The sequence below is a fragment of the Dreissena polymorpha genome, chromosome 7 (genome assembly GCF_020536995.1).
Source record: "Dreissena polymorpha isolate Duluth1 chromosome 7, UMN_Dpol_1.0, whole genome shotgun sequence".
Lineage (NCBI taxonomy): Eukaryota > Metazoa > Mollusca > Bivalvia > Myida > Dreissenidae > Dreissena > Dreissena polymorpha.
In genome coordinates, this window is record NC_068361.1 from 30,276,029 (window position 1) to 30,295,571 (window position 19,543).

A 19,543-nucleotide genomic window follows, 5' to 3' on the forward strand; every position below is an offset into this window, starting at 1 on the left:
AAGTCTAAAGCAAGTTGATAAAGAGAGGCAAGTCTAAAGCAAGGTGATAAAGAGAGGCAAATCTAAAGCAAGGTGATAAAGGGAGGCAAGTCTGAGGCAAGGCATTAAAAGGAGGCAAGGCATTAAAAGGAGGCAAGACTGAAGCAGGGTGATATGGGGACGCAAGGTGATAAAGCAGTGTTTTTTTCATTCAAAATTGGGTCCGGTAATCAGATCCATTTTGTATATTTTCTAAAATGGGAGCTAAACATTCCCAATGGTAGGTTTCCGATATAAAACAAGATGTGTTTGTGAAACACTATGTCCCCCCAATATAATTGACCTCTGACCTTGAAGGATGACCTTGAACTTTCACCACTCAAAATGTGCAGCTCATGAGAAGTTGTTACAAAGTTATAGTGTATATTAAATGAGCGATTTTGACCCATATATTTGACCTTTAACCTTGAAGGATGACCTTGACCTTTCACCACTCAAAATGTGCAGGTCCATGAGATACACATGCATGCCAAATATGAAGTATAGACTGGGGGACATAACAATGTTTTTTTTAGATCTCAATATTTTGTTCATCTCCCATCCATATAAGTTCAACCCAAGAACATGTAAATACAATACTGAAAACACTTTTATTCTAATTTTTAAAGCATTTTTTTAGCAAAACAACAACAACACTGCTTTCCCAATTTTAGTCAAAACGCAGCGAAATTTCCCAATCTAAAAGGACCCGGCCCCAATCCCAAAATGATGAAAAAATAAACACTTTATAGGGAGGAAAGTATGAAGCAAGGTGATAGAGGGATGCAAGGTTATAAAGGAAAGCTTGTCTAAGGCAAGGTGATAAATGGAGGCAAGGTGAAAGAGGTATGAATTTGAAGGCAAGGTGATCAAAGGAGGCAAGGTGATAAAGGGAGGCAAGGTGATAAAGGGAATAAAGGTGATAAAGGTATGAATTCGAAGGCAAGGTGATCAAGGGAGGCAAGTCTGAAGCAAGGTGATAAAGGGAGGCAAGTCTGAGACAATCTGATAAAAGAAGGCAGGTCTCACCTCTGGAATTCATGACAAATGTGACCAGATTGAAGAAGTGCTGTTCCAGAAACCTGTTCAGGGTTGACAGGAAGTCGATGTGTGGCCTACATTGGGCTGCAGACTGGAACACAACACATAGCAACAATGATTAAAGCAGGGAATGTCATAATTGAGTCCCATACAAAGAAATGATCACTTTTAACAAACACAGATACATTTCCTTGCATATATTCACACAAAAAAGGTTTTAACAAATGTTTCTTATTGATAGATTTATTGCTCTTCAAGTTGCCTCTCAAAAATAACAATTTAAAACAAGAGATGTGTTTGTAAGAAACACAATGCCCCCAACAATTAAAAACAAATTCTTTGGATTATATCCCTTCAAAAAATATTACTTCCCTTGTGAAAATGATCTGTACCTGCCAAATGATATAAAATAGAAATTATCTCCCTTTAAAGCTTGTTACTTCCTTTGAATTTTGTTTTTTGACCTTTGACCTTGAAGGATGACTTTGACCTTGACCTTCCACCACTCAAAATGTGCAGCTCCATGAGATACACATGCATGCCAAATATCAAGTTGCTATCTGAAGCGACATAGAAGTTATGGCTATTTTTCTAAACCTAAACGCAAAGTGTGACGGACAGACAGACGGACAGTCCGATCACTATATGCCCTCCTTCGGGGGCATAAAAACAAAACAAGTAAATGTTACATTAAATACTCAAAGCTGATTAGTGGGGGGGGGGCATATTTGACATTTCACAGTTTGTTGCACGCTCACCACTGTGTCTGATATCTCTGTCTCCATGGACTCCACTAAGTCCTCCACAGAGCTGCGGACGTTGTCAGGTGTACACTCTGCCCCGTTAAGTACCCGCCTACCCAGGAACTCCCGCAGTGGGGCCTGTACCTGGTTGAGGGGGGTTGGCTGACCATAGAACACTGACAGCAGGTCTGTGATCTGTAGGCTGGACAGAACGCAGGACATTATCTCATTGAGGAATCCTGAAAGAATGAGAGACATTAGCAGATGGGACATGATCTCATTAAGGAATCATGAGCACACAAGAGATTTTTGTATTGAGAAGTCCTGCAAGTACCAGAGACATAAGCCACAGCCGTTAATCGCGGATGCCAACTCTTTTTTGAGATGCATAAATACATGAGCCAATGCTACTTCCCAAGTGGCGCTCAGGCCTGGATGTTACGAAATTTCATCAATAATTTTACAGGGTGATTAGTGTTAAGATATTTGTTCAGCATATATCACATTATTTTTTAAATTGGGCAATGTAGTGCGATTCAGCAAGGATTAATTCATTCAAAAATGTACATTCTCACCCATTTCAAACATGAAAACCTTTATAAGTTGTGGCATGCAAATGCAATTTACCCAAACCAGGGCCTGTATGGGTTAATACCCCTCTATGATGTGGCTTTAGACTGTCAAAACTGCCATGTGGGCTTTAGTGCACAATTGCTTGGTTTCAGTTTAATAAGTGCATGCCTTCAATACAAGTATGGCAGAATAATACAATTAGCCATTTAGTTACCTTCACCCTGTGGTATGCTGTGCTCCTGACCGAGTCCAGACAGGAAGTCAGAGATGGTCTGCCTCGGTGCCTGGCCCAATGCTGCCTGGGACATATAGTTTGTGATGCCACTCACAAGCTGGGTAAAAGCCTCATCTGATATGGGCTGGGCTTCTGATTGGCCCGGTCTGGGTCCCGTAGACTGGGCAACGGCTGGGGACTGGTTTGCTGTGGCAGAATTAGACTGGTTCCCCCCATTTGAAGTTGACTGGTTACTAGCTCCAGTAGACTGTGTTCCGGCTTCTGGCTGTGTCGAAGTGGCCAAGTCGGACTGGTTGCCTCCCTGAGTGGTCGGTAAATGATTGGTGTCATGAGCTTTTTACATTAATGATGTGAGGGCATAAATAGGCCTTCAAAATTATCTTTCGTCTTTCACGCTGTGGGAATATCTGTTTTAATGTTGTGTATTATTTGAATATTAAATAATTCTTAATTTTAAAGACAATGTTAACACACAAATTTATTGTTGGAAAAAAGTTCAGATTTATAGAGAAGAACATCAGCTGATTAAAAACAATTTGCCAATGACAAAAGCATTATTAAAACAAGAAGTGTTTGTGACACACTATGTCCCCCCATATATTTGACCTTGATGGATGACCTTGACCTTTTACCACACAAAATGTGCAGCTCCATGAGATACACATGCATGCCAAATATCAAATTGCTATCTTCAATATTATGGCCAATGTTAAAGTTTGACGCAAACAAACAAACCAACAGACAGGGCAAAAACAATACTAGTATGTATAGACTGAAGGACATAAAAATAAATTCTTGATATAATCATGAATAGTTCATGATGCAAATTAACCAATGATGAGAGAAAACAAACAATGCAAATGAGCCTTGCACTAGGAAAACTTATTCAAGTGTTGCCCATAATTAGTCTGCACAAACCACACATGCTATTCAGGGAAAACGCATTCTGCTTTTTTTTTCAAGTTAAAGGAAGTCTCTCCTTAACAAAAATCCAGTTTCAGTTTTGCACAGGCTAATTAGGGACCAAACATAATGCACATGCTTTAAGCCCTGTTTTCCTAGAGCGAGGCTCAATGTCAATATTACATTACCCCTTTGCATGCTGGGAAATTTGTCGTCTGCTAAATTATCGTCTGCTGATTTTCTAAAATTAGCATTTTCTTTGATTTTTTTTCAAAGAATACTATCAGAAAAGCAAACAGTTTGGATCCTGATGAGACGCAACGTTCTGTGGCGTCTCATCTGGATCCAAACTGTTTGCAAAGGCCTTCAAAATTCGGTTCCAGCACTGAAAGATTTACAACAAGTGACATACAGCAGTTGCAGCTGAAGACAGCATGGTTCTCAGCATCTGCAGGAATGGAGGTTCAGTGCCACTAGTTGGAGCAGGGCCAGGCTGAGTCGTCCCGGGGGTCCCTGGCCTAGCCCCTCCTGCCTGGGGCCGCATGGGGGGAAACTGAGGGGGTCGGAATGGGGGCATCATGGGAGGACCACCCTGCGTCCTAAATCTCATGCCTACAGAAAGGCATCAGACTAATAAGCATGGTACTGAGCTGTGCTGTGGTTAAATGCATGTGTGGTACTGAGCTGTGCTGTGGTTTAATGCATGGTACTGAGCTGTGCTGTGGTTTAATGCATGGTACTGAGCTGTGCTGTGGTTTAATGCATGGTACTGAGCTGTGCTGTGGTTTAATGCATGGTACTGAGCTGTGCTGTGGTTTAATGCATGGTACTGAGCTGTGCTGTGGTTTAATGCATGTGTGGTACTGAGCTGTGCTGTGGTTTAATGCATGGTACTGAGCTGTGCTGTGGTTTAATGCATGGTACTGAGCTGTGCTGTGGTTTAATGCATGGTACTGAGCTGTGCTGTGGTTTGATGCATGGTACTGAGCTGTGCTGTGGTTTAATGCATGTGCGTAAATTGTTGTCCAAAGGAGGTCCCTTCAACACAAACAAGAGGCCCATGAGGGCCTGAATCGCTCTACTGGTTGGAAGCAATAGGGCTCAAGCCCTTGGTAGTATGAACAATCTGAATAAGTTTTAAATAAACAGACCCAAAATGGGAAATTTATCGCATAAACAAGTAAAGTTAAACTTTAAATGGCTCCTTTTCAACAAAAAGTTGAACAAATTTTATTCACTCTCAATGGGGTTCTGGCCCTTGATGATATAAAACATCCGTTGAAGTTTCAAAAGGATAGAACTTTATATGTAAACAAACAAGAAATGTGTTTGTCGGAAACACTATGTCCCCTTCTGCGCCGCATTGAATATTTATTTTTTTACCTTTGACCTTGAAGGATGACCTTAACCTTGATCTTTCACCACTCAAAATGTGCAGCTCCATGTGATGCACATGCATGCCAAATATCAAGTTGCTATCTTCAATATTGCAAAAGTTATGGCAAAATGTTAAAGATTTTCATTTTTTCTCAAATTCAAGGGGAAATAATTCTGGACTTATAACTCCGATGTTGCTCATTTTCAATAGGGTTTGACTCATCATTCAGATAAAGACACTGTGCAAGTTGGGAAATGATTGAATGAAAACTGTGGACTTTATTGCGTAAACAAGCCAAATTTCACAATTTTCTCAAATTCAAGGGGAGATAATTCTGAACTTTTTACTCTGATGTAACCCATTTTCAATAGGGTTCGAGTCCTCATTTATATAAAGACACTGAACAAGTTTGAAAAGAATCGGATGAAAACTGTGGACTTTATCTCGTAAACAAGAAAAAGTCTAACGCACGGACGGACGGACGACGGCAACCACGCCATGACAAATGCTCTTCAGGCCTTTGGCCAGTAGAGCTTAAAACCAGTGAAGACGGATATTGATGTCAGCCATTCTTAATGTGGGACAACACTTTATACAAATGCATTTAGACTAGTTTTCCCAGAACGGGTCTTTATGGTTTGCTAATCAAGGGTTTAGATCGAACTGTTGTTTGTCCTTAATATGTTAATACCATATTAGATACAATAGATTCAAGCTTCACCTTATAACATAATTTTTCGTTTAAAAGATGGTCTCTTCTAAACAAAAACCCAGTTTAAGTGGATAGTGTCATCCCTGATTAGACTGTGCAGGCTGCTTAATATAATCTGGGATAACACTTTAAGCACATGCATTGAGCCCAGTTTTTTCTGAGCAAAACTCAGATACACGTATAAAGGTACTTATATTTCTGGCATGCTTATTGTAATGGTATTAATTTCTACATCACAAAAGTGAGAATTAAGTATATCTGTGCGTACTTCCAGGGAACATGGCAGCCAGACCTTGAGGCATTTGGCCATGAACGCTGACCTGGGGACGGGGGCCAGGGGGTCGAGATGGCGGGGTGAAGGCACTTCCTGTTGATGTGGGGGTACTACCTGTGTAACATAGAAATGTACTACCTGTATTACGTAGAAAATGTACTACCTGTCTAACATGGAAAATGTACAACCTGTTTAACATGGAAAATGTACTATCTGTATTAAACAGAAAATGTACTACCTGTTTAACATGGAAAATGTACTACCTGTCTAACATGGAAAATGTTCTACCTGTTTAACATGGTAAATGAGCTACCTGTATTAAACAGAAAATGTACTACATGTATTTAACAGAAAATGTACTACCTGTATTAAACAGAACATGTACTACCTGTATTACACAGAAAATGTACTACCTGTCTAACATGGAAAATGTACTACCATTTAACATGGAAAATGTACTACCTGTTTAACATGGAAAATGTACTACCTGTTTAACATGGAAAATGTACTACCATTTAACATGGAAAATGTACTACCATTTAACATTGAAAATGTACTACCTGTTTAACATGGAAAATGTACTACCTGTTTAACATGGAAAATGTACTACCATTTAACATGGAAAATGTACTACAATTTAACATGGAAAATGTACTACCTGCTTAACATGGAAAATGTACTATCTGTTTAACATGGAAAATGAACTACCATTTAACATGGAAAATGTACTACCATGTAACACGGAAAATGTACTGCCATTTTACATGTAAAATGTACTACCTGTTGAACATGAAAAATGTACTACCTGTATCACATTAAAATTCACTACTTTGTTTGTTTGAATTTCAAGTTTTTTTAAGTTTCAACATTATTTCACAGTTGTCAGTACAGCTAATTATCTAATTTTCCTGGGTAAGGCGGTTTACCAGAACTTCATGCACAAACTTATTTCAGTAACTGAAAACTGCTCTTCTTGATTCAGAGGTAGAGGGTTCATGACTGTCAAAATAATAATAGGACCAAAATCCACATGTGGTATGTGGCCATGCCGGAAATGAAAAACCAAGATCCTCAGATGTTAAGACTATAACTCTAACAAGAGTGCCTGAAAGGCCCAAAGTCGCTCACCTGAGATAAAAAGAAATGACTTGTTCTTTGCAGCCCAAGATATCAATAGAACAAATGTTCTAACCAAGTTTCATGAAGAATGAACAACAAATGGCCCCATGGCGGAAATGTTTTTCAACAGACTGGAACCATTTTTGAACTTGTCCAAGATATTATTGGGACAAATCTTCTGAAAAGGTTTCATGAAGATCCAAAACTAAATGGTGTTTTTCCACCAATCTGGACCATTTTCGAACTCAACCGTCATATCCAGAAAACACATGTTCTGACCAAATTTCATGAACATTGGACCAAAAATGTGACTTCTAGAGCGTTCACATGTTTTCACTATATACATATAGAGAAAAGTGCCCCGCCCCCTGGCAGCGATGTTTTTTCACCGATCTGGACCATTTTCGAACTCGTCCGAGATATCAATGAAACCAATGTTTTGACCAAGTTTCATGATGATTGGGCAAAAATTGTGACTTCTAGAGTGTTCACAAGGTTTCTCTATAGCCATATATGGAATACTGCACCACCCCCTGGTGGCCATGTTTTTCAATGGACCGGAAACATTTTTGAACTCAACCAACATATCATTTAGACAAACATTTTGACAAAGTTACATGAAGATTGGGCATCAAATGTGACTTCTACAGTATTCACAAGGTTTTTCTTTTTTTTGACCTAGTGACCTAGTTTTTGACCCAGCATGACCCAGTTTCGAACTCATGCGAGGTATCAATGGGACAAATGTTCTGACCAAGTTTCATGAAGATCGGACAATAAATGTGGCCTCTGGAGTGTTCACAAGGCAAATGTTGACGCCGAACGACGCAAGACGAACAAAAGGCGATCACAAAAGCTCACCAAGAGCACAGCTCAGGTGAGCTAAAAAGTGAGCTGAAAGACCCAGATAAAAACAATTGATGCAATCAAATACAAGTATAAGAAGAAGATGATCTAGCTGAAATATCAGTGTTAAGAGGTGTTAAAACTGTTACCCTGACACATGAACAACTGCATTTTTCTCCAGATCAAATATTTAATATGCATAAGAAGAAAATGTTTAGAACTCAAAACTTCCCATATTCATCAGTTCATAACATTTGAAGTTTTTGTTTAGCAGACCAACAAGAGCCATCAAAACAAGAGCTGTTTGTAAAACATGCATGCCCCCCTATATGGGCCATAAATTGTAGTAGCAGCCATTGTGTGAATACGTTTTTAAGTTGTAGTAGCAGCCATTGTGTGAATACGTTTTTTTGTCACTGTGAACGGTGGTGGTGGTGGTGGAAGAAATAATAATAGTAGTAGTAGTAGTAGTAGTAGTAGTAGTAGTAGTAGTAGTAGTAGTAGTAGTAGTAGTAGTAGTAGTAGCAGTTAGTAGTAGTAGTAGTTGTAGTAGAGTAGTAGTAGTAGTAGTAGTAGTAGTAGTAAGTAGTAGTAGTAGTAGTAGTAGTAGCAGTTAGTAGTAGTAGTAGTTGTAGTAGAGTAGTAGTAGTAGTAGTAGTAGTAGTAGTAGTAGTAGTAAGTAGCAGTAGTAGTAGTAGTAGTAGTAGTAGTAGAGGTGGTGGTGGTGGTGGGTGGTGGGTGGTGGTGGTGGAAATAATAATAGTAGTAGTAGTAGTAGTAGTAGTAGTAGTAGAAGTAGTAGTAGTCGTAGTAGTAGTAGTAGTAGTAGCAGTAGTAGAAGTAGTAGTAGTAGTAGTAGTAGTAGTAGTAGTAGTAGTAGTAGTAGTAGTAGTAGTAGTAGTAGTAGAAGTAGTAGTAGTAGTAGTAGAAGTAGTAGTAGTAGTAAGTAGTAGTAGTAGTAGTAGTAGAAGTAGTAGTAGTAGTAGTAGTAGTAGTAGAAGTAGTAGTAGTAGCAGTGGTAGTAGTAGTAGTAGTAGAAGTAGTAGTAGTAGTAGTAGTAGAGTAGTAGTAGTAGAAGTAGTAGTAGTAGTAGTAGTAGTAGTAGTAGTAGTAGTAGTAGTAGTAGTAGTAGTAGTAGTAGTAGTAGTAGTAGTAGAAGTAGTAGTAGTAGTAGCAGCAGCAGCAGCAGCAGCAGCAGCAGCAGCACATGCAGCAGCTGCAGCAGCAGCAGCAGCAGCAGCAGTAGTAGTAGTAGTAGTAGTAGTAGTAGTAGTATGCATTACAAAAATGCAGTTAGCCTTACATTTGGTAAAATTTAAATATATTACAAGGGAGGCAAATGCTGTAACAATAAATTTAAACTTATTGCATTTGTTTCCCCTGTATATAAGAATGTATTACCTCCCCTGTCCTGCTTATATTTATATTAATCAACAAAATTAAACATTAACACAATATTTAATATACAAAATATACAAAAAATCTCATATTCTGATAATATTTTTACTGATCCACTGTATTTTACTAAAAGAATGATGTTTCATTGGACTGATAATTATAGATTTAGGATTACAGACCAGTTGCTTCAGTTATATTGTTCAGAGTGTGCCCTGTTGGCCGTGTATGCATTCTTGAGTTATCATTCAAAATTTCGAGTCACCGTGACCTTGACCTTTGACCTAGTGACCTCAAAATCAATAGGGGTCATCTGCAAGTCATGATCAATGTACCTATGAAGTTTCATGATCCTAGGCCTAAGCGTTCTTGAGTTATCGTATGACAACCACCTGGTGGACGGACGGACGGACTGACCGACATGAGCAAAGCAATATACCCCCTCTTCTTCGAAGGGGGGCATAATAAGTGTTTGACAAATACTTTAATAATATTCACTGTAAATGTAAACCAGAGGTTAACTCTTTTAGTGCTGGAACCAAATTTTGAAGGCCTTTGCAAACAGTTTGGATCCAGATGAGATGCCACAGAACGTGGCGTCTCATCAGGATCCAAACTGTTTGCTATTCTGATAGTATTCTTTGATTTAAAAAAAAAAATGCTTATTTTAGAAATTCAGCAGACAACCAATTTCCCAGCATGCAAAGAGTTAAAGTAACAGCCTACTTGTGGCTGTGCTGGTGGCAGAGGTGGCTGTTCCAGTAGTGGGTTCTCCTCCCAGAAGACCTGCCATCAGGTTGGAAACCATGTCAGCTAGTGCCATCTCATTTGTCTTAACAGCAAGAGAAAAAAGGCAAAAATAAAATCTGAACTTCATTATGAGCTATAAAATACTGTTTCATAGCTTTGTTTTTATGATGATTTTGTTTCAATTGTTGTTGAAACAAGCCTCAATTGCTATTAATGACATTAAAGTCCTACCAAACCATATGTGGTTGTCTTTTTCTCAAATTTTGAGCTGAAATTTGCAACCAATCTAATACATACATCTTTTGTCCTATTTGATTGCCTCAATTCACAATTTAAGTTCCAAAATGTTTTTTATTTATTCAATAAATAAGTTGAATCTCCCAATCAACCTTGTTTAGTTGAACCATACTGTAGCAAATATAATGTAAAACAAGCAAATTCGTTGAATTGATATCCCCGCCAATATGCTTCTTGACACAAAAGTGTTATATTTGACACTCAAAATAGCATTTTTTTAAGATACAAAGGGCCATAACTCCGTTATTAGCAGATTGTGTACAATGCCATTAGGTGTTTTCCTAATCCTCTTATCCATATATATATACTCATACCAAGTTTCAATGAAATCAGCCAAAGCACTTCCAAGGTATGGCTCCGGACACACAAAAAAGCATTTCTTCAAGATACAAAGGGCCATAACTCTGTTATTAACAGATGGTGTACAATGCAATTTTGGCATGCATCATCCTCTTATCCATAAATATACTCATACCCAGTTTCAATAAAATCCGCCAAACCACTTCCAAGATATGGCTACAGACGGATGGAAAGACGGACGGACAACGCCAAAACAATATCCCTTCACCTATGGCGGGGGATAACAAAACACATGTACATAAAGCAATGATGCTCCCTCAGGCCATATTTATTTCAAAACTCCACTTATGGCGTTTTGAGGCCAAATTTGACTTTAGACATCTAAGTGTGACCTAGACCTTTGATGCATTTACACTAGGGATATGCCGGACACGCTGTATGGAGACAGATGTCTTACCATGGTCTACATTGTGCCAAATTATTAAAAATCTCTCCATAACAGCAAAGATATGGCTGAGACAGAAATTTGCAGATGTTTATTGTCATGTTTGACTTTTCAACTCCAATATATATGGCAAAGTAATAGGTGGGTAAGGCATTTTCAATGACCCTGCAAGATGATCTCAAAGACACATGAAGTTTGTACTGAATACCTGAAGTAATTTACAGAGATATGTACTTGTTTCATTCAAACTTTAATCTGAATTTAGACTTGTATAAAAACATTATCCTTACAGGTCAAAGTAAAAGGTCTTGGTAATTGACTGTTTATCAAGACCCTGAACATGTAGGTAAAGTTATGTTTCAATATCTGTAGTAGGCATAGAGATGAGGAGTTGTAGTAGAAATAGAGATGAGGAGTTGTTGGACACACACATCAAACTGAATTGCTTATAAGGGCACATTTCTGCTTAATTGCAACAAAGCATTATGATCAACCCGCTTCATCATTTGGTTGACAAGTATATCTTGAACTATTCAATGAAGAGTCTTACTAATAACAAGAGGGCCATGATGACCCTGAATCGCTCACCTGACTCATTAAGATCAGATGAAAACTATGACCTCTATTGTCTACACAATGTTTTTCTATGATTTGACCTAGTGACCTAGTTCCTGACTCTAGATGACCCAAATACAATCCCAACCCAGATTTCATCAAGATAAACATTCTGACCAAATTTCATAAAGATTGGATGAAAACTGTGACCTCTATTGTCTACAGAAGGTTGTTCTATTATTTGACCTAGTGACCTTGTTTTTGACCCCAGATGACCCAAATACAATCCCAAACCGGATTTCATCAAGATAAACATTTTGACCAAATTTCATCAAGATTGGATGCAAACTGTGACCTCTACTGTCTACACAAACAAATTGTTGACGTACGGACGCACGGACACACGCAGGCACGCACAACGGACGCCGGACATCACACGATCACATAAGCTCAGCGTGTCACTTCATGACAGGTGACCTAAAAATATGTGTCAGAGATAAACATGAACAGTTGTGGTTAAAATCCCATAGAAACAAGGGCTGTTTGTAAAACATGCATGCCCCCCTATATGGGCTATAAGTTGTAGTAGCAGCCATTGTGTGAATACGTTTTTTGTCATTGTGAATGGTGGTGGTGGTGTAGTAGTAGTAGTAGTAGTAGTAGTAGTAGTAGTAGTAGTAGTAGTAATAGTAGTTGTAGTAGTAGTAGTAGTAGTAGTAGTAGCAGTAGAAGTAGTAGTAGTAGTAGAAGTAGTAGTAGTAGTAGTAGTAGTAGTAGAAGTAGTAGTAGTAGTAGTAGAAGTAGTAGTAGTGGTAGTAGTAGTAGTAGTAGTAGTAGTAGTGGTAAAAGTAGTAGTAATAGTGGCAGTAGTAGTAGAAGTAGTAATAGTAGACGTGGTGGTGGTGGTGGTGGTGGTGGTGGTGGTAGTAGTAGTAGTAGTACTAGTAGTAGTAGTACTAGTAGTAGTAGTAGAAGTAGTAGTAGTAGTAGTAGTAGTAGTAGTAGTAGTAGTAGTAGTAGTAGTAGTAGTAGTAGTAGTAGTAGTAGTAGTGGAAGTAGTAGTAGAAGTAGTAGTAGTAGTAGTAGTAGTAGAAGTAGTAGTAGTAGTAGTAGTAGTAGTAGTAGTAGTAGTAGTAGTAGTAGTAGTAGTAGTAGTAGCAGTAGCAGTAGCAGAAGCAGTAGCAGCATTACAAGACCAATACTTAAGAATGATCAAATGGGAAAAGGTAACCTAGCACTGGCAGTAAATATGGGGCTCATTTACAGGTCAGATTTGGAATCTCTGCTGTAAAATGAGATTTTGAATGAATTAAAGGGAGGCAAATCTGTAATAAAAAGAACATGCATAAACCGTAGTTGTTTCCCTTGTTTGAACCATGCTAAATCCTTACAAGTTTGGAAAGAATTGGATGAAAAATTTGGACTTTATTGCATAAACACCATTTTCTCAATTCAAGGGGAGGTAATTCTGTACTTCATGGACCAATAATGCTCATTTTTTGTAGGGTTCGTTTCCTCATTGATATAAAGACACTGTGCAAATTTGGAAAGGATCGGACATAAAATGTGGAAGATTTTTGAAAGTTTTCACAAAATAGGCAAAAACGAATAAACATGCAAAGTTCAACGAGCTCCTGCGGCCATGTTTTTCGACGAATCAAATTTCTTTGAACAACTTTTTTAGGGGAGCCTTCAAAGGTCATCCCTGTGAAATTTTTTGAAAATCTGATGAGCGGTTTCTGACAGGAAGATTTTTTAAGGTTTTTACCATATATGGTCATGGCGGCCATCTTGGTTATGTGATCAAATTTTTTTAACAATTCTTTTGTCCCATGACCTAGGGATGCTCCACATGAAATTTAGTTGAAATTGGCTCAATGTTTAGTAGAAGAAGATGTTTACAAATTGTTTACAGACAGACAGACTGACGGACGCTGGACGGTGAGTGATCACAATAGCTCACCCCGAGCTATCGCTCAGGTGAGCTAAAAACAGAAGAAATTTTATTTTTTTACATTTTGTAGGTATTAGACTATTGGAAAATAAAAGTCCAGTTGAGGAAAATATTTAGCAATGGAATTGCTCCAGTTACAAAGGTGTTGTCTAAGAAAACATCTCATAGGTAGGAATTGCTCCAGTTACAAAGGTGTTGTCTAAGAAAACATCTCATAGGTATAAAACATCCAACCTAATCCCCATCCTTATATAGGCCACCACAATTCGTCACTTTTAAATTGATCAAGAAAGTAAAAAAAAAAACACTCTGTCATTTAAGCATTAAGGAGAAACAATTAGCCGAAAGGAGCATCAAATCCCACCTTTGTTGGTACATAGTGTAGAGAATAACTGACCTGGTTATTGCAAGAAATATATTTGAAAAACTATATTTGCCATAAAAGTGATGACATCTGTTAAAAGGAGAAACAACATCCTTGCTGATTTATAATGAATAGAATAACTGACCTGGTTTTTGTAAGAAATATTTGCAAAACAATATTTGCTATAAAAATGAGGAGAATTCACACCCTTGCTGACTTATAATGAAGAGAATCTCTCACCTGTTTTTTGTAAGAAATATTTGCACAACAATATTGACCATAACAAGGCAGAGCTGATGCATAATGAAAGGAATCACTGACCTGGTAATTGTTAGATTGTGAGATATGTTTGCAAAACTACTTGTACTGGTCATAAAAGGAGGAGAAATCACACACTTAAGGAAGTATAATAAAGATAATATCTGACTGGGGGGGGGGGGGCGTCCTGCTGAACTGACAGGGGGGGGGGGGGGGGGTCCTGCTGAACTGACCTGGTTATTGTTTTCCTGCTTAACTGACCTGGTTGTTGTTTCCATGCTGAACTGACCTGGTAATTATTTCTCTGCTGAAATGACCTAGATATTGTTTCCCTGCTGAACTGACCTGGTTAATGTTTCCCTGCTGAACTGACCTGGTTATTGTTTTCCTAATGAATTGACCTGGTTATCGTTTCCCTTCTGAACTGACCTGGTTATTGTTTCCCTTCTGAACTAACCTGGTAATTGTTTCCCTTCTGAACTAACCTGGTTATCGTATCCCTGCCGAACTGACCTGGTTATTGTTTCTCTTCTGAACTAACCTGGTTATTGTTTCCCTGCTGAACTGACCTGGTTTTTGTTTCCTTGATGACCTGACCTGGTTATCGTTTCCCTGCTGAACTGAACTGGTTACTGTTTCCCTTCTGAACTGACCTGGTTAATGTTTCACTGCTAAACAGACCTGGTTATTGTTTCCCTGCTGAACCGACCTGGTTAATGTTTCCCTGCTGAACTGACCAGGTTATTGTTTCCCTGCTGAACTGACCTGGATATTGTTTCCCTTCTGAACTAACCTGGTTATTGTTTCCCTGTTGAACTGACCTGTTTATTGTTTCCCTGATGAACTGACCTGTTTGTTGTTTTCCAGATGAATTGACCTGGTTATTGTTTCCCTGATGAACTGACCTGGATATTGTTTCCCTGCTGAACTAACCTGGTAATTGATTCCCTGCTTAACTGACCTGTTTATTGTTTTCCTGCTGAACTGACCTGGTTATTGTTTCCCTGATGACCTGACCTGATTATAGTTTCCCTGCTGCACTGACCTGGTTATTGTTTCCCTTCTGAACTGACCTGGTTAATGTTTCCCTACTGAACCAACCTGGTTAGTATTTCCCTGCTGAACTGACCTGGATATTGTTTCCCTGCTGAACTGACCTGATTATTGTTTCCCTGCAGAACTGACCAGTGCTTTCCACAGGATTTGTCTGGCGCCCCAGGGCTGATAGGGGTGGTTCAGGAGGGGTGTCCCCTCCCAATGTTGATTTCAAAATAAAATTAACGTGTCAATTGACATTCTGTGGTGCGTTATAACTCAAAGAAAAACAGCGTCAAAAGACGTCATTTGGTGTGCTATGACTCTTCAAGAAAATCCCCCAGTCACTTAAAAATATATATTGTTTAATTGTTTTTAAAATTTCCCACATAGATAGTAAAATCCCGACTCGAACGATTCCCTAATACATCCATTTCAACCCGACTCTATTACTGTATACCTACTACTTTTCAAGTTTCTATTTATTAACCGATAATCCCGTTTATTCCGTTTTATAAATCACTTTCTGGTAAATATTTATGATAACAGCTCTCAAATTATTATATACAAACCTTGCCATTTTTCTATAGTATCAAATAAATTTTCAGTGACTATTTATAGATTTGATGAAATATTGCCTCTGAACATGCGTCAATCCCCTGACGATTGTGTGCTTGTTAAAAAGAGAGAAAGATTCGACACAAAATAAATTTGCACTGCTAATTTGAAGTTAGAATATTTCAACGGTGCGGTAACATTTACATTCGGAAGTGTGTTTCGGATTAAACATGAGTTATCATCGACTTAAGCAAATGGGTTTCGGATTACAAATTAAATTATTCCCATTTGAGATTTCGACAAATATTAACTGTTGCGTTATGAACTCAACGATAATTCGTTTAAACACTTTACGAGTTGAATAAATGTTGCTATCATCAGTCTTCTAAGTAACTGGCTAAGATTACTGTGGCAATTACATGTACGTCACGAGTCGTCTGCATAATTTAACTGCAGGTATTGCCTGCCTACTGCTGACGCTTATACAAAGCGTGCGCTTTCCTTGGCCAATATTGGTTTTCTAATACAGCGACGCTCCGCCTTTAGGCGGGCTTAATTTGGGTAAAGCGACAAAGGATCGTAAATCAGCTTTCAAAATTTGCGGCAAAGTCGATATTGCTTTGATCTAAAGCTGCAATAACTGTAAGAATACACTGATTGGAAAATTTCAGGCGCCCCGCGGACTCTGATTTCGAAATTCAAGCGCCCTGGTGAGGAACCGTTAAATGGCCTGTGGAAAGCACTGGAACTGTTTATTGTTTCCCTGCTGAACTGACCTGGTTGTTGTTTCCCTGCTGAACTGACCTGGTTAATGTTTCCCTACTGAACTGTCCTGGTTTTTGGTTCCCTGCTGAACTGACCTGATAATTATTTCCCTACTGAACTGACCTGATTATTGTTTCCCTACTTAACTGACCTGGATATTGTTTCCCTACTGAACTGACCTGATTATTGTTTCCCTACTGAACTGACCTGATTATTGTTTCCCTACTGAACTGACCTGCTTATTGTTTCCCTACTGAACTGACCTGATTATTGTTTTCCTACTGAACTGACCTGGTTGTTATTTCCCTGCTGAACAATCTCCTGTGCATGCTGGGACAGGAAGTGTCTTGAGGAGCAGGGAAGGTAACTGTCTACTGGGTTCACATTCTGTGCCAGCGCAGGCATCCCTGGCAGCATGAAGGCCTGGGTTCTACCAGCAGCAGGGCCCATACCAGGGGTCTGAGTCCCGGAGGTGTTGCTGGGGGTCGGGCCAGACGTGGTCTGGGTGCCGGACGCACTGGTGACAGAACCTGAACACAAGGTTTAATTGAATGTTTTAGTTTTCTGTAATTCTCTTTAAATAAGTCTATGTGTAACTTTTTTAGTCATTGATATTATGTGAATAAGTTGAAGTATTATTTTATATATATATTCTGGTTGCATTTTTTGTTAAAATTGTGTCATAGATACCATAACGAATAAAAATTAACTAGAGCCTTGTCACAGATGTGACGTATACCCCCACATGCCGAATTGACACAGACTATTTTTCATCCTGTCTTCACAAAACAAGAGAATCTAATTTATGGCGATTTATAAGAATTATTATGCCATTATAATTTATAGCCATTTTGACCTTTGAACTCTTGAGTTATTTCACATGACACGCCGTCCAATGATTGTGAACAAAATTAATGTACAGAGTAATTTTTAAATCTCACAATGAATGGCATAGTTATGGCCCAGACAAGATCATTTATTGCCATTTTTGACCTTTGAACTCAAAGTGTGACCTTGACCTTGGAGATATCGATGTAATTCTTTTGCGCGACACACCGTCCGATGATGGTAAACAAAAGAGTCAAATGATTTTAAAATCTCACAATAAACTACATAGTTATGGCCCGGACAAGCTCATTTATGGCCATTTTTTACCTTTGAACTCAAAGTTTGACCTTGACCTTAAAGATATCGACGTAATTCTTTCGCGCGACACACCGTCCAATGATGGTGAACAAATGTGCCAAATTATTTTAAAATCTCACAATGAACAACATTGTAATGGCCAAGACAAGCTCATTTATGGCTATTTTTGACCTTTGAACTCAAAGTGTGACCTTGACCTTGGAGATATTGACGTAATTCTTTCACGCGACACACCATCCAATGATGGTGAACATATGTGCCCAATGATTTTAAATCTCACAATAAACAACATAGTTATGGCCCGGACAAGCTCATTTATGGCCATTTTTGACCTTTGAACTCATAGTGTGACCTTAACTTTGGAGATATCGACGTAATTCTTTCAAGCGACACACCGTCCAATGATGGTGAACAAATGTGCCAAATGATTTTAAAATCTCACAATGAACAACGTAGTTATGGCCCGGACAAGGTCATTTATGGCCATTTTTGACCTTTGAACTGTAAGTGTGACCTTGACCTTGGAGATATTGACGTAATTCTTTCGTGCAACACACCGTCCAATGATGGTGAACAAATGTGCCAAATGGTTTTATAATCTTACAATGAATGACATAGTTATGGTACGGACAAGTTCATTTATGATTGTTGAACTCAAAGTGTGACCTTTACCTTGGAGATATCGACATAATTCTTTCGCACAACACACCGTTCCATGATTATGAGCAAATTTGCCAAATGATTTTAAAATCTCTCAATAAATGACAAAGGTATGGCCCGGACAAGCATTTGACCTTTGAACTGCAAGTGTGACCTTGCCCTTTGAGATATCGACGTACTTTTTTCACAAGACACACCGTCCCATGATGATGAACAAATGTACCAAGTCATTTTAAAATCTAACGATAAATGACATAGTTATGGTCTGGACAAACTTTCAGTTTAAAACACACTAAGTGACCCCGTGACCTAGTTTTTTACCTGGCATGACCCATATTCAAACTTGACCTAGACATCATCTAGATACAACTTCTGACCAAGTTTGGTGAAGATCGGATGAAATTTTGGGACAGACAGACAGACCGACAGACGGACCAACCGACAAAGTGACTCCTATATAGCCCCCATTACCAATGGTAATGGGGGAATAATAATTTCTCTGGCATGCTTCTTAAAGTATCGTGTTTCTGTTTCAACCTAGCTTGGACGCCTAACATGGGGCGAGAAGAAAATATTGCCTATTATTACAAAATTCAAGCTAACAAGAGATGTGTTTGTCAGAAACACAATGCCCCCCCTATTGTGCTGCTTTGAAGCCATATATTTAACCTTTGACCTTGAAGGATGACCTTGATCTTTTACCACTCAAAATGTGCAGCTCCATGAGGAAAGCCTTTGAGCATCATTAAATGTGAATTACATGATTCATATAATATTTTATTTTTTTGTTTAGGGCTTTTCTGCATGTGGCTGAACACCCACAGAAACATAATGCCTTCATTAAGGAATCAACAACTAATAACCCTTCCTACTCAAAAACAAAATGAACATGGCTATATGCAACAAGAATAAAGCCAGAACAGCATCTTTCCAGGTATTATGCTGTTTGCTGCTCATCAGTCTACGAGGATTTGAAAACTTGACTCTATCATGGAAAGTCTTTAATTCATTTGATTTTCTGATGGACTACAAACTGGTCAATATGCTTATCTGAGACCAAAAGGGTTAGGTTCTGTTAAAAGTGGGCTCAGAGGATGTGCATTAAGTGTTGTTTCAGATTAGCCTGTGCAGTATGCACTGGCAAATAAGGAAAGACACTTTCAGGCTAAACTGGATTTTTGTTCAGCAGAGACTTCCTTTAAAGCAGAAAGTGTCCTCC

The 19,543-nt window shown here is 38.7% G+C and overlaps 1 protein-coding gene across 2 annotated transcripts in view; it reads right to left on the minus strand.

Moving 5' to 3' along the window:
* LOC127837639 (large proline-rich protein BAG6-like) overlaps positions 1-19,543 on the minus strand; it is an 88,894-nt gene that overhangs the window by 22,945 nt on the left and 46,406 nt on the right. For both annotated transcript variants that reach the window (XM_052364875.1, XM_052364874.1), the window contains 7 exons: positions 16,810-17,048; positions 9,964-10,069; positions 5,872-5,991; positions 3,926-4,125; positions 2,590-2,911; positions 1,818-2,041; positions 1,048-1,150 (listed from right to left, as the gene is read on the minus strand). In XM_052364875.1, the coding sequence (XP_052220835.1) occupies positions 1,048-1,150; positions 1,818-2,041; positions 2,590-2,911; positions 3,926-4,125; positions 5,872-5,991; positions 9,964-10,069; positions 16,810-17,048 (1,314 nt within the window). The remainder of the gene's footprint in view (positions 1-1,047; positions 1,151-1,817; positions 2,042-2,589; positions 2,912-3,925; positions 4,126-5,871; positions 5,992-9,963; positions 10,070-16,809; positions 17,049-19,543) is intronic.